Genomic DNA, 14,571 nt, shown 5'->3' with positions numbered 1-14,571 from the left:
TAAGGGATTAATAGAGAGTATTATAAGTATCGAATATCTCATAAAATTTATTGTTAGTATGAATATCTTAGGATGTTGTGAACCTTGGGTATTATAGAGGACAAATGTTTATAAAATTATTTATTGTATGTTTCAGTACATAAAAAAATAGTTCTAATTAATGTAAATATTATAACTTACATTCAATAATTTTGATCGTTCATTAAAGACCGAACGTTTGTGTATTATGTTCTAATTATAATAGTTAGTATAATTCAGAGTTTTACACAATTATCATAATTATAATTATTATTGTCTGTTTCCAAGTTTTTATAGATTTTTTTAAAAATTATTATATTTTTAATTTTCAGTGATAAGTTTTTAATTATCATCATGATTTAATGCATTCAATTTTTATTTTACCTATTAAGCTTCAATATATGGATTTTTGTCACGTGGGATAAAATTATCCTTTAGTATGGTGCCATAACCCTACTCTCCTTTAAAGCAAGTCCAAAAATTGCCAAAAAAAGGAAGATTTACGTTGAAGTTGATAGGAACATCCGTCATTGTAATCTAAAATGAAACAGAAGGCAGCCAGTGATTGGCTCCTACTCTTCCCCTACTCTCCTGCCACGCCCCTGAAAGGTCCATAGACATGCTTCACTTTTTCTACGAGCTCACCCTTTCCATTATACTTCTTCCGCCAAGTTTTATAACGACAGTCTTAAAAATCAACGAACTAAAACCCTAATGTTTCTGTAAACAGTTGTTTATAAAAATTTATCAAAGTATGGAAAAAAAAATTCAATTACTAATTCATATTTTAATTTTGTTTGTTGTCGGTTTTCAAAAATTGGAAAAATGGGAATAGTTATTTTAGGTGACGAATTAATCTCGAACTAAATTCTCTCTGTACAAGTTTCCAATTAAGTTCTAGGTATCCAATAAAAGTTTAAAAAAATATGATATTTTTGCCTAGATTTTTAATCTATAAGAAGATTTATAATAGTTTAATAGAACAAAAGAACAGTATGACTATAAAAAAAAAATTATGATCTTATTATTTATTTCCTGTTTTAACACTTATTCTTCTTGTTTATACAACTTAATATATTATTTCTTTGTTTTATTATCTTTATCATTATATTTTATTGTCGTTAATCTACTTCTCATAATATTTTTTCTTAACATGATTAATTACATAATTACATTTTTTAAGTATATTTAGTAGTTTGATTCATCTTAGTAATTTTCGAAATTCTACATTCTAATAGTGTTTTTTATCTTTAATTAATTGGTCCAAGTAAAATAAGGTTTATGTGTAATGTATGATTTTGTTTTAATTATTAAATTTTAACATATGGATTTTTGTCATGGATTATTGGATCATCACGGATGATCGCTTCCCCTATTAACTTCTCATTATATACATGAGGTTAACACTATCCATAACTGTATCTCATATCCAGAGCAGGTTAAATGAGGAAGAATAATATAAAAGTTCTAAGTTATGATTGGAATGAGAAGTAGAAAGAAGAAAGTCTGAAATTAAAATGAAAAGATGAAGTGGGTTATAAGTTTGGCTGAACCTGGCATAAGGTAAAAAATAAGACTTGGATTGAGAGGAACAGACGAAAATTGTGGAAGCTATTCAGAATGAGGAAAACAACGTTCGTGGAAAATTTTAAAATAATGTTTTTTTAAAAAAATAAAATAACATCATCTTAATTTCGTTAAATATAATATTTTATCACAATAATTAAATATGTCGATAATAACTATTTTTTTCTACACTCAATTCTTTTTTAATTGAAAAAAAAATCCAAGAGTTTCCTATGTTTTCATGTCTAAAAGAGGAATCCATTCCATGAAGCTTACCACTTTACTAGGATCTACACAAGATTTGATCGACAGCTAGCAACCGAATACGGCCATACAGAACCAGGCCGAACCCAAATGACAGGTAGGATTAGATTCATCGCTTTCCTATGCCGTCACAGTTTCGGTTTTCGATGGTTGTGAATCCAGCAGCAATAACGAAATCCGATATACTCCATTCGATTGTCATTGATACAGCAGTTTCCACTGGCTTAATCTGGACCCGGTCCGAATGCACCACGTCAAAGAGCATCGAAAATACTTTGATAGGTCGGCCCACCAATTAATCGCTCAAACTCGGGTCGACGTTGAGAGATCCTTGAGATTTATAGATATATATCGAGATTTGAAAAAATAAAACAATCACTAAGTTAATGCGATGTAATTCTTATTATATAATATATAATAATGATCCTTATTTATATTGAAAACTGTAATTTTATAAATATCTACAGTTAATTTTTTTTTCCTAAACCGATATTTTACAATGCGAAAATTATTTTAAAAAGTCTTGATTTGATTCAGGCCACGACAAAGAACAAAAGTATTGAGGTTAAAAAGGCCACTAATTTATAAGATATTTGCGTAAATAGACAATGAGAAAATCTCTCAATAGTATATATAACTAATTTTAAATACTTAATTTGAAATTAAACAAAATGAATTATAACATTTATTTAGTTATGTAATACTTTCAAGAAGAATATAATTACATAAGATTTTACTGATTAGGAACTCTAAATTCTGGTAGTACATATGGCAAAGGATTTTTCATAGGACGTAGTTCTACGAATAGGCAACATTATTTGTGGATATGTGACCCAAGAACGTTCTATGAAATATTTAGGTTGTGAAAAATGTTTTGGATTTCAGCGATTGCTATGGAATGAAAAAAGACCTTGAAAATCGTAGAGTTTTATCATGATTTTTTTTTACTCTCTTGCAGTTATGATAAATTAATCATGGAAGCATGAAAAAAAATAATAATAAAAATGCTGGTACTCCATCCGCGAATAATAAATAATTAATAAATTTTTGCAGTCAAATAGGGAAAGAAATTGGAAGAAAAAAATAAATGTTATCCAGGTAGTGATTTTGAAACCTGTCTGGAGGAATGAAGTGGAAATAGGGATGATTTGAGAAATATTGTAATACCGATGTTACCAAAGCACGCTTGTGTTGGGATAGCGATATGACTGAACAAGTTCCTTATTATTCATGTACAAAGATTTTTATTATAATGAATATGTTCTATGTTTTGTTAAAGATTTAGTATTATTATTTATCTGCAATTATTATAAATAATGAATTCTGCAAATTAAAAAAAATTAAATCTACTGCTCATTTTTTTTTAATATGTGACTATCTGAAATTCAGAAACATGCTTTTAAAACCTATATTACATCAAAGTTCTGTTTTTATAACTTTTATTTTTTAATTTTATTCTAAATTATAAAACCTGTGTATGTGTCCCTGTTGCGGTACTACTAGTGTTGTATATAATGTGCCATTTTTAAGTTATTTAAATAGAAAATGTACTAAATTAAATGAAAAATATATTTTTTATAAAATACAAATTTAAGTAAAATTTGTCTATTTCTCAATTTCATTATTTCAAGTTGGTACATCATAATTTTACAAATGATATAAAAAATTAGATGATTAATAATAACAAAATAAGTAAGCTTATGAAAGCTTTAATAATTTCAATAATTGCAACAATTTTGGTGTTTATAACTCTACAACTTTAAACATGAATTTAAAGGCGAAATAAGTATCATAAGAAAGAGTATAAAGAAGAAGGAGAGAGAAAGAATGAAAGGAGGGAAGTGGTATAAGGAGATTAAAACCTTCATTAGTACTGGACTTTTAAATAATATATCAATAAAATACGCCAATAGCATCATTTTTTGTTTAGATAAATGTGTATATCTTTATATTGTCTCTTTGGTGTCAATTAATTTTCTCATAATTTTTTATGCAATTCGACATACACCATTGCGAAAACAGGTTTCGAATGAGAAGTTTATATATTTTTTTCATACTAATAAAATATTATTTTAACAAAACTCCTGTAGAGAATAATCTCATACAATGGGTAGGGTACTGCCCCCTGCCAACAAAGTTTCGTGACCTGCAAGATCGTTAGGAAAGAGCCTTCAAGGGCTAGAGGTGCCAACCACATTATTTATTTCTGTTCTCCGTCAACTTTGTTGTTACTTGAGTCACTGCTTCGTTCCGATCTTATCCGCCTCTGTAATTTTCTCCTTTAGTTTTAACAATAAGCGTGATGGTTATTTAAATTAGTTTTTTTTAAAGATTGTTGACGAATTATAAGTTAGATGATTTATCAGGTTTAAAAGTTTCGTGTAAATCTTTGTAACAATTGTTTTTGTTGACGATTTTTGACAGGAATGAAAAATCTCGAGGATGGCCGTTAGAAGTAGAACTGTCGATGGTGCATTTCACTCTATTGTTCGACATTATTAGTTGAAAAAATGAAATAAATTAAAATGTTGGCCTTATCTAGTGTTTATGACTAAAGTCGATCTAGTAAAATTTTTTAGAAATTAAATATAAAAACTAGGAACCTATTAGGTATATACCTATATTACCTATATAGGAACTTAATCATGTTTTTCTGCTAAAATACTTAGTAAAAATAATCAATGACTTAAGTATACAAATATTTTTCGTTCTTTTTTTTTTATTTTAAAAATCGTCATATTAAAATTTTTATGTCATTAATTATCCGATTTCAGGATATTTTTTAAATTATGGAAGTTACGGGAAGGTCGTCGAAGTAGATAGAATTCCTACATAATCAAGAAAAATATATTCAGCGGCTTAAATCACGATTAAAAAAAAAAAAATTATGAATGAAATAAAAATAAAAACGAACTGGATGTATTTTTTGATCATTTTCAAATTCAATTCAATTCTGAGATATTTTAAAAATTCACTTTCAAACATTCACAGCCACATAGATGCCAAAAAAAATATATTTCGAAATAAAATGGACGACATACGTTTTGAAATTTCATTTCTCAAATGATACGAATTCAGGCGAAGTGGGATTAAGATAATAGTAAAAGTTGATTATTGACAAATTTTGGTTCTTTCGAAGTTCACAATGTTTTTTAGTTCAATTTGTTATGATATTTTTAAAATTAAATATATAATATAAAATATCCGGATATTATTGTTTATTTCTACCATTTTATGGATGTTAAGGTAACAACTATTGTTTTATTTAATTTGTTTTTTCAACATAAAATTGGATAAGTATTGAAACATTTAAATCAAATAACCTACCTACCTACAGATCAACTACGCCAGAACCTGTACATTGGCTAGAAATAAATAATAAAAGATCACTTACTAATTCAAATTATATCATTAGGTATAATGAATAATATATACTGTAAATTTTTAGAATGTAAGCAAGGTTAATACTAACAACCCGTAATTTTAACTGCCAAACTTTTACAATAATATTGATATAATCTCTAAAACTCTATAATATTTTAGGAGGTGTTTTCTGGATATTTTTAGCAAAGCTACTTAAAATTTCATAGGAATAGGTTTGGTAAATATTGTTTACCATCGGTAATATTGTTTGGAAATTCAGATTTCAGAATTCAACCGTAAAAATTAACCTACAGGATAAATTCTCCTCCAACGTATGTCAGAAATAGCCAAGTAGAATGTAAACAAAAAACATATATACCCCGGTTTTGTTATTAAAATTCTTATATGTACTCTCAAAGATGCAAACGACAACTTATCCATGCTGCAATATATAAACATTAACAAACAACATTATTGGTCATGATACTACAGCAGTGACGCCCGAGTGCCGAAGAGTGTAGTGGTGATTGTGGTGAGGTTCTAGTGAAGATGGCGATCGTGATGTCCTCGAGGAGCAAGCTGGTGGTGGTCATGGTGGTTCTGGCCTTCCTCATGGCTGCCATTTTGGTGGTGGCCTCAACGGCTGGCTGGTTCCACCAAAACCACCCCCTTCCCTCTCCGTACCCGCTGCAGCATCCCTACGCAAAGGTATTTAATAGTTATTTTATTTTATTATATTTTTTTATTTTGCACATTTTTAAAATTTTTAATATTGAATATGATTTATATAACACTATTTTTATCCCAATCGGAGGTTCCAGGGTGGCAGATAGTGAGAGTAACTTAGTTCCGCTTGCGTAGATAATGGATTGTTCAACTCACTGTCAAGCAAATCCTGATACCATTCAATATCACTATGACTCTCACTCTGTATGTTTCCGTGGAACCCCTGCTTTGTTAGCATTCCATCATGATATTTTTGTTTAGATAGATTTAGATGTGGATTTTGATGAAGATCAGTTCAAGAACAAAAAAAAAGCCCTTCTTTTTTTTTATATTAAATATATTAATTAATTTAATGTTTTATTTAACTATATTATAACTATTCTGAATCTTTAAATATAATACGCGTTACATATTAGGTTTGGCTCAGACTAATTTAGTTTTAGTTTTGTTGTTCATACTCTCAGTGGAAAATATTGTGCAATCATCCACTAATCCTTAGTCGAAGTTCTCCCGTTACTGAGGACTTCCACTCGCTATAATTACCATTAACAGTATTAATTATTTATATAACAGTGAAGTTCACCAAAATTGATAATTTCCCATGAATAAATAGAGTGTGTTCTTGTAATTATCAAAGATGAGACATTTTTCATCCGATAGTAGCCTAGCCCTCACCTGAGGTTTATATATCTCTGGATAAAAATTAAAAGAATCTCCCCAGATACTCTTCTTTATCGAGAGCATTAAGCTAACCCAATCCTGAGAAGAGTTAAAAGAAAGGCAAGCGAGTCCAGAACAATATCCAGAGAGTCCAGGATAGTTTTCTTTGTTTGAAAATAATTTTTGAGTTGAGAATTTTACTAAGTCAATTTATTGAGTTGTTAGGATTTTATACAATGGTTAAGAGGAACTCTACTTTCAAAAATGTACAAATAGACATCATTATGATCATATAGATTATTAAGTGAAAACGGGATGGGCCAGCAATTTGGATCGAGGGTTCTTGAGTGTCTGGTTCAAATTTATATTCATTTGCAACTCATTAATTCTCTAAGATAGTATGACAGCATATTTAATTTATACCAACTTTTTTAATTACTACTAATTCCCTTCATTAATTACCTTATATAGATGGTCGTTGAGCCACGGGTTAATTATTTATATATTTTAACTCATCTAACTTACATAAGAACAGCATTACTCTGGAGCTATAAAACAGAAAAAAATCAATAGATTTTCATAATGCATATATATTTTTTTTTTTTTTAATAATTTTTTTATTGATATTTACAACTGTATACACATATATAGAACAAGTAAATTTGCTGTAGGTGACATAGTAACATGATAAAAACATGTGGAGAATCTACCCACTGATAGAACTCCAATAACATTTCTAGAGAAGAAGATCTCGAGGCCATCTTCTTTTCAGACGCCTAGGACGATTATTAGGTAATGAAGAAGAAGCCAGGTTAGAAACAAGTGGATTTGGGTGGTTAGAGAGTTTATAATGGAAGGAGTTTATCTGGTTTGGGCTAGATCGGTTACATAGGGAACATTAAGGTCTTTATGTATGATTTTATTTGTGACAAAGTAAGGAGCAGTAAGGATTTTACGAAGGATTTTAGACTGTAAGGATTGGATTCTGGAGGAATTTGATGGTTTAGTGGAGCCCCAAAGCTCAACTCCGTATGTCAATGCATATTTAAATATTAAACAAATTAGGTTTTATTTGCACTATCGACGTTTTGGGTTTCTTACCACCATCATCAGCAATCATCTGGATTTTTTTTCCGGCAAAGGTGTACCGCGGCCACAGAAGGCCTATTGTACGCCATCCTTCATACGTTTTTAAAGCAGTCCAGATGGCTTTGCGTATTTTGATTTCGTATACGGATCAACCATCTTGCAAAATTGTTGTCACAATTCCTTACCTTTGGAAAACATCGTATCCTGGCCAGTACATCACCTTACAATGTTGTACGCAGTCTCATCCTGTCATAGTACTATCCTTTCTGCAGAACCTGCAGATTGATAACTGTCAGTCTCATTTTATAGAGATGCTTGTTTAGCTGACAGTGCCCTGTATACAGTCCATAATGGATTGATAATATTTTATTAAATCAATTATATAATAGTTCGCAGCCAAATATTGATTTTTTTTAATATATTAAATCTATAATAAGGCTTAAAACAATTTGCTTTTGACTCCCATGTAATTTTTGTTGTTCTTTTTTTCAATCAAAATGCATTCATAATAATGATATATATTATCTTCTTTTAATCTTCCCTTTAATTTTTTAAGTATTAATTCCAATAATAATACATACTACAGTGTAATCTAGTCTGGAGTGATGATGTGGTTGTATGTGATTTATACGCTTGAGGCTAAGAAAAATGTTAGCACATTTTTTTTCTTTAGTGAGAGTGCAAGACCATTATATTGTTGAGTCTCAGCCATATTATACCACGGCTTCATCGTCAAAGAGGCATCTCTATCAAGCCCACTAGAGTCCCCTTAAAGTTTTTATAGGCTCTGTTTTTTATTTTATGCTGTCATCTCTAAGATTAAACAGGTTTATACTTTTCAAAAAATTGTAGTTCATCTTTGTGATTGACTGGCACTGGGCGAAACATTTCATATAAACTCATAAAGAATAATTTTAAATAAAAACTGTATAAAACGAATATAAACTATAAAACATCTGAGTTTAGTTAGAACTAAATAAATATAACTTAAGATTTTATTTTTTAGTGTTTCACTGTTTAATTTAGCTAATCTTGATTAATTAATTCGTTCTGTAGTGGGTGTTATTACTAAAAATTGTTATTGAACAAGAAAAGTTTATCTGTTTTGTTATTATTATTATTATGTATTTCCATGTTATATTTGGAGTGGGTAAGGTCTTCTTACTACTCCTTAACTCCTGCACTAGTTTTCTGTCCGGCTGTGGTAGTTTTTTTATTGTGTTTTACCAAGACTCTGGGTAAGAGAGATTAACTCTAGTGGTCTAATATGAATGCTGACCATATCATCCTATTTCGTGTTTGTGTAAGATGGTGGGGTCCCGAAGCTACTACCACACACAAATATAAATAGTCTGCACTGGGTAGTAGTAGTGGCTGCAAAGTGAAATATACGGGCACACATCTGCTTTAATTGATGATTATATTAATTATTCGAAATTAGCAGGTTTAACAAATGTCCATATCTTATTACCGCATTGCCATATTTATACAATTAAATAATGAAAATATTTTTATTGATTTATAAATAAATAAAAAAAAATTTTTTATCACTTTATATAATTTCTAAAAATTCATATAAATCTTGTTTGTCATAATACACTTTAAATGTTAAAAGAACTTATTGAAATTCATATAGAAACATATTTTTCCTTTGTTTTTAATATTATTTTTTCTTTAAATTCATTTAATTCTTAGGCTCAATTTGTTTGTTTAAATTGGTAATTACTTTGATGAAACGATGTGTTAAAAAATACCAGGTAAAAGCAGTTAAACCTCCAGAAAATAAAAAACCTTTTTTTCATGATTATTTAGCAAATAAACATAAATAGTATACGATGGAGACAGTTTAAGACGGAGAATTTAAAATTCGCATACATCGGCAAAGTTTGGCTGAAATATACGAGCCCTTTGGAAAGACGAATGGAATATTTCTTGAATAATGCACGCAGAAGTTGTCTCAAGAAAGAAAAAATATGACGACTTAATGCTTTTGATAAATTTATATAAAGGTGGCTGTGGCCGTTGTATTATTCAGAAGACATTGCCTTCCTCGGCGGAATGTATTCATCATCTGGCCATCTTGTAGGCTCGGATAATGCTGATGAAAGGAAAATGTTTTCTTCGATTTATAATAATGGTATTGGTAATTTTTGTATTGAAATATTTATTTAAAATAAATCCATAATAATAGTGGACTCAAAACTATAATTATTGAGAGTTGTTTGTTTGTTTTTGATTAAGGGCATAAAACATCGCTAATCATTAACGCCATTTATTTCGTACGTATTTCTGCTTATATTTTTTAAAATTTTATTTTTCCTCGTTTTGATTTTATATTTGTGACAGTAAATTTTGTGATTTTATAATATTAATATTAAGAAATATTAGAGTTTAATCCTAAGCCATTAAGGTGTGAAGTGAAATATTGGAAGTCCTAGAAGATATGGCTAATTATCAAATTTATGTTACATTATTGGCTTTTTGGAGGCGTATGTTTTGAGATAAGATAGGAGTGAGTGAGTCTCCTGTGGCATCTTCTTATTCTAGTCAGTATAACCTCCTCTCTACATTTACAACTGGATGTACTCCAGGGCTTGAGATCCGTTTTAATAATTTTTTATTTACTCCTTGGGCTCACATTCCTCAAAGATTGCCATTTATCTTTGATTTTCTTTACGAGTTAAAATTATTGTGTGTAGGTAGAAATGGATGCAGGAAATTTTCTCATGTTCCGGATACATACAATCGCACTTAATCAATCTGTTTTATTGTTGTGGGACGAAGACAAACATAGCCTAAGTGATGTTGCATTGAGTTCAGTAGTGAACATGTTACATAGTTTGTGGAGTTTAATTTTATACGTTGAATGCAGTTACAAAGAATGATGTTGATGATTGTTCTGATTTAGATCTGTCTGTATAGACTATAAAGGATTCCGGCATGTTTTGAGGAATTGTGAAAAGTGAGTTTTATATTCAGGTGGTTCGGTATCATTTTTAGAGCCTCTAGAGATGTCCAGAATCGTTTGAGGAGGTAGGAGGGTGGATGATTTTTTTCAAATTTGTCAATTGTTTTTTTTATTCCAGGATTAAAATTACTTTTTAGCGAGCATCTTTATATTATATCTGTTAGCTAATGGATTTATATTGTTCCTTTGAACTCAGTATTATCTTGTTATCAAATATTCTTCTTATACAATAGCAATAATATTGCTCAAACGTCGTCTTCCCTCCTGTTTAGAAATATCCGCTCCCCATTCAAATCTGGTTTGAATTTAAACAGAAAGATAAATATCGAAGTCTAGTTCTGTGGATAGGGTAGTTTCTGATCCGAGTACAGCGGCCAGATGAAAATCGAAGAAGAGAATCAAGTTAGACGTTGAGTTGTAAATTTTGGTTTAACTTTCCTTTAGGCTTTGAACTATTCTAGTCCAACTGCCAACTAGATTAAGAATGTTTGTCTTTCTACAATGGAAATGTTCCTCGAAGAGTTACAGAGTTGTACTGTAGCATGGTAAAGACATAGTTCATTGCAAGTATAATTATATACATCAGAGGTAAACTGTTGTGTCTAATTTTTCTGAAGTTAATATTTGCATTATTCGGGCAATAATACTTTCGTAATTTAAGAACTGTAAACAAACTATAATGTAATAAATAATATAATACAGTGTTATCTCAGTAATCCTTACCCAATGCTGAAGGAAGGGGTGTTCGAATTACTGAAAAGTTCTGATTACAAAAAAGTATGAGGAAAAATGGCATAAACAAAAATCCAATGATATTAATGTACATAACTATTTATTTATTTTTTACATATTTAATTGGAAATTTAACAGCTTAAGTTTTAAAACGTTAATCTTTTTTAAAGATTTTTTTTTGCTAAAACTTCTGCAGAAACTTCTTCACTGCTTCATCTCTCAAACAGTGTAAGAGAAAGATTTGCTGCCAGAGTATATCATTCTCTGTTCCCCATTTTAGACAGTGAGTGAAATTAGATCGTACTTCTTCATTCTTTATTGTCGCTGATTCCTTAACTTGTCTTTTACCTTTAAGTAAACCTACTATTTGATGGTTTAAATATAAATACAATCTCACCGCGACCTTGAACCCATTCATCAACATCTGTATCATTCATCGAAGCACCAGAGCTCACATACTTTTAAAGAAAAAATACTTGTATGAATTTATTTAAAACGTGATATAAAAAAAAAGAAAAGTTAGTTCTCTAGCAAAATTTTTGTTATACATATTTCTTCTATAGTTTAAATTTGTTTTACAGAATCAAATGATTTATGCAATATATATTATTTATTTCTAATTCCAATAAAATGTATTATGCACACTTTCATACGGATTACACGATATAGAGAGTGTGAAAATTTCCACTTTTGATTTTCACGGTGATAACAATAACTTACCTATAGATCAGGAACTTAAAAATGTCCTTTACACCGGTGCACTTTTATTTGAAAACTAAAATGTAATTGCCTGCTGAATTTTCTCAAAAAACGTAAGTTAATTTTTTTTTACACTAGTTCGAATTACTGGAGTGTTCGCAGCACCGATTTTTGGACTACTGAGATTATACTTCTATCATAAAGATTACTACTACCATCTGCACTGTTTTGCTTTACGGAATTCTGTAAAACTTTAAAAGTTTTAGTTACGATTGTTTTTAGTTGGATTTATTTAAAAAGTGATTAAAAAAAAATCTCATTAAATTATTATTTAGTAGACAAATTGATCGATTAGTATACTGTATATATTTGTATTAATCATTTCAGCTCACCTTCCTATGTCGTAGAAGTGGTTCTGGTTAAGAAATTACTTCCTTAATAATTCAGTATGTTATTTATCGTTTTTTAACCCTAAGTTATTAGTCGAATTCTATTAGATCGTACCTCACTCCAATCGTAAATATGATTTCATATTGCTCTAGATTTCAGATACGTTGAGTGGGGAAAGAGATCCTGAAACAGTTTGCTACTGATAAAATGATTGGTCGTCAGCTTTAGGGTCCTTTGTTGCCATTGGCTATCTGAATCCTGATAAGGGTGGATTTGTTATCAGGACAGTGAGCTGTGGCCGCTGCTGGACTGCATTTCTCACCATGCCCTTATCGTTTTTGTTTACCGTCTGGCCTTTACTGTAGGCATCGATAAGTATTTCATAAATTATTGCATTCAACAGCTCGTTAATTATTGATTTTATGTTGTAAATTGTTTAACCATATCCTTAATTATTCTCCTAACCTCTAAACAGCATGTTTATCTAGGATGTCCCAGTATTCACTGGGAAACCCAGAGTTCACTCCAAAAGTCTGCAATTTATAAAATTTTTATTTGATATTTCCACGTGACACGTAAACTGTCTGAATTTCTAATTTCTCTTCATTTTCATGACATCCATTATATTCTCTTCGGCAGTTGAGGAAACTGAAATTGCTATGATGGACATATAAAAATTTCGTTGTCTTGTAGTTTTTAGGATTAAAATAACAATTAGAAAACCCTGCATATTATTCACATAGGTTTTTTTCTTTAAATTAATTATTTAATTTATTTAATCAGTAAGTAACAAATGGTATCTATACTGATTACCAGAAAGCACTGTAAGGATCAGAAGAAAAGAAAAACCGTATTCTTCCTCAAAAATGCGCTGCTATTACACACACATGTACGCCAGGGAGTCTGACACATTTAATAAAAGGATTAAATTAATCTTTCGTTTAATTATGGAATAAAGATTAAAAAATGTTAACGCCACGTGCCTCAGCGTTCACAGTAATTATCCATTCACTGGACTTGTCAAAGGATTACGGCAATATTTCCTTCTAAAGATACTTTTCTCAATATTTTATTAAAAAATTATTCGCAAATATTGTTTATTTCCGGTTCGATTTCGTTCTTAACGAGATAATATTGCACTAGTAGTAAATACGGAAAATTTTAATTTTCTGAATAATTCTGTATTACATCTCTAATATTTTAGTTCATTCTTGTCAGACTTTTTTATTGACATCATTTCCCGTGGTTTCATGAAATAGTAAACCAATAATTGCTACTTTCTTTAATTTGTGGAGGTGTAGATCCTATCTCTCTTCTATTCTATTTATAAAATTTTAATTGCGTTTCGATTCACACTTTTTTTTATTGCGTTTTGTTTTATTTTTCCTTTCGTATGTTTTTATTTTACATCTTTTTTCAAGAAACACAGTCCGGCTGGTGGTGCAGAAAGGTATAAAACTATTTATAAGTTATTTATTAGTTAAAATAACAAAACTACCCGAACTTTCTTCCTTCAGTCTATTAGGTACGTACGTACGGTCAACTATTCAATCAAGCATTATATACGCCTTTTTTTTTTTCATTTTCTTCTTTTGCTTTTAATGTACACATATTGTTCTTTTATACTTCAGTATTAATGCTCAAATCAAATTTCTCTAAATCATTGCTTTACAGGTAATATTGCTATTTATACCATAGCATCTTTAAGTTGTTTAAATAAACGACCCTCCTAAAGGATTTCTATGGAAGGAAAAATGAATTAAAATTGGTCTTTCCTCAAGGTAGTATCCTTGGTCCCATCCTCTACACCGCCTATACAGCTGACATTCCAACCAATCCTAACACTATCCTCACCACGTATGCCAATGACACATGTGTGCTCGCTGTTAATAATAACCCATTAATTGTATCCCAAAATCTCCAATCCCATATCACAGCCCTCGAAGATTGGTGTCGTAATTAGAGGATTAAAATAAATTCCAACAAATCCCATCAAATCACCTTTACCCTTCGTCGTAAACCTACTGACTGCCCAACAGTTTCATTTAATGATGTTACTCTTACCCCTGTCGAACAGATCCGCTACCTTGGACTAC

The 14,571-nt window shown here is 30.0% G+C and overlaps 1 protein-coding gene across 4 annotated transcripts in view; it reads left to right on the top strand.

Annotated features, from left to right (window-relative positions):
- Positions 1-14,571, top strand: part of Mp (Multiplexin) — a 908,252-nt gene that overhangs the window by 201,610 nt on the left and 692,071 nt on the right. The window contains exon 2 of one of the 4 annotated variants that reach the window (XM_067052622.1): positions 5,704-5,919. The exons of 2 other annotated variants lie outside the window; for them this stretch is intronic. In XM_067052622.1, coding sequence (XP_066908723.1) covers positions 5,761-5,919 — 159 coding nt within the window. In that variant the 5' untranslated portion in view covers positions 5,704-5,760. The remainder of the gene's footprint in view (positions 1-5,703; positions 5,920-14,571) is intronic. One more of the 4 variants, XM_067052624.1, reaches the window with a different exon arrangement.

The sequence above is a fragment of the Halyomorpha halys genome, unplaced genomic scaffold (assembly GCF_000696795.3).
Source record: "Halyomorpha halys isolate HHAL.00 unplaced genomic scaffold, Hhal_1.1 Scaffold226.1, whole genome shotgun sequence".
Classification (NCBI taxonomy): domain Eukaryota; kingdom Metazoa; phylum Arthropoda; class Insecta; order Hemiptera; family Pentatomidae; genus Halyomorpha; species Halyomorpha halys.
The sequence above is the reverse complement of the archived record's forward strand: the minus strand, read 5'-3'. Positions and strand labels throughout refer to the sequence as shown.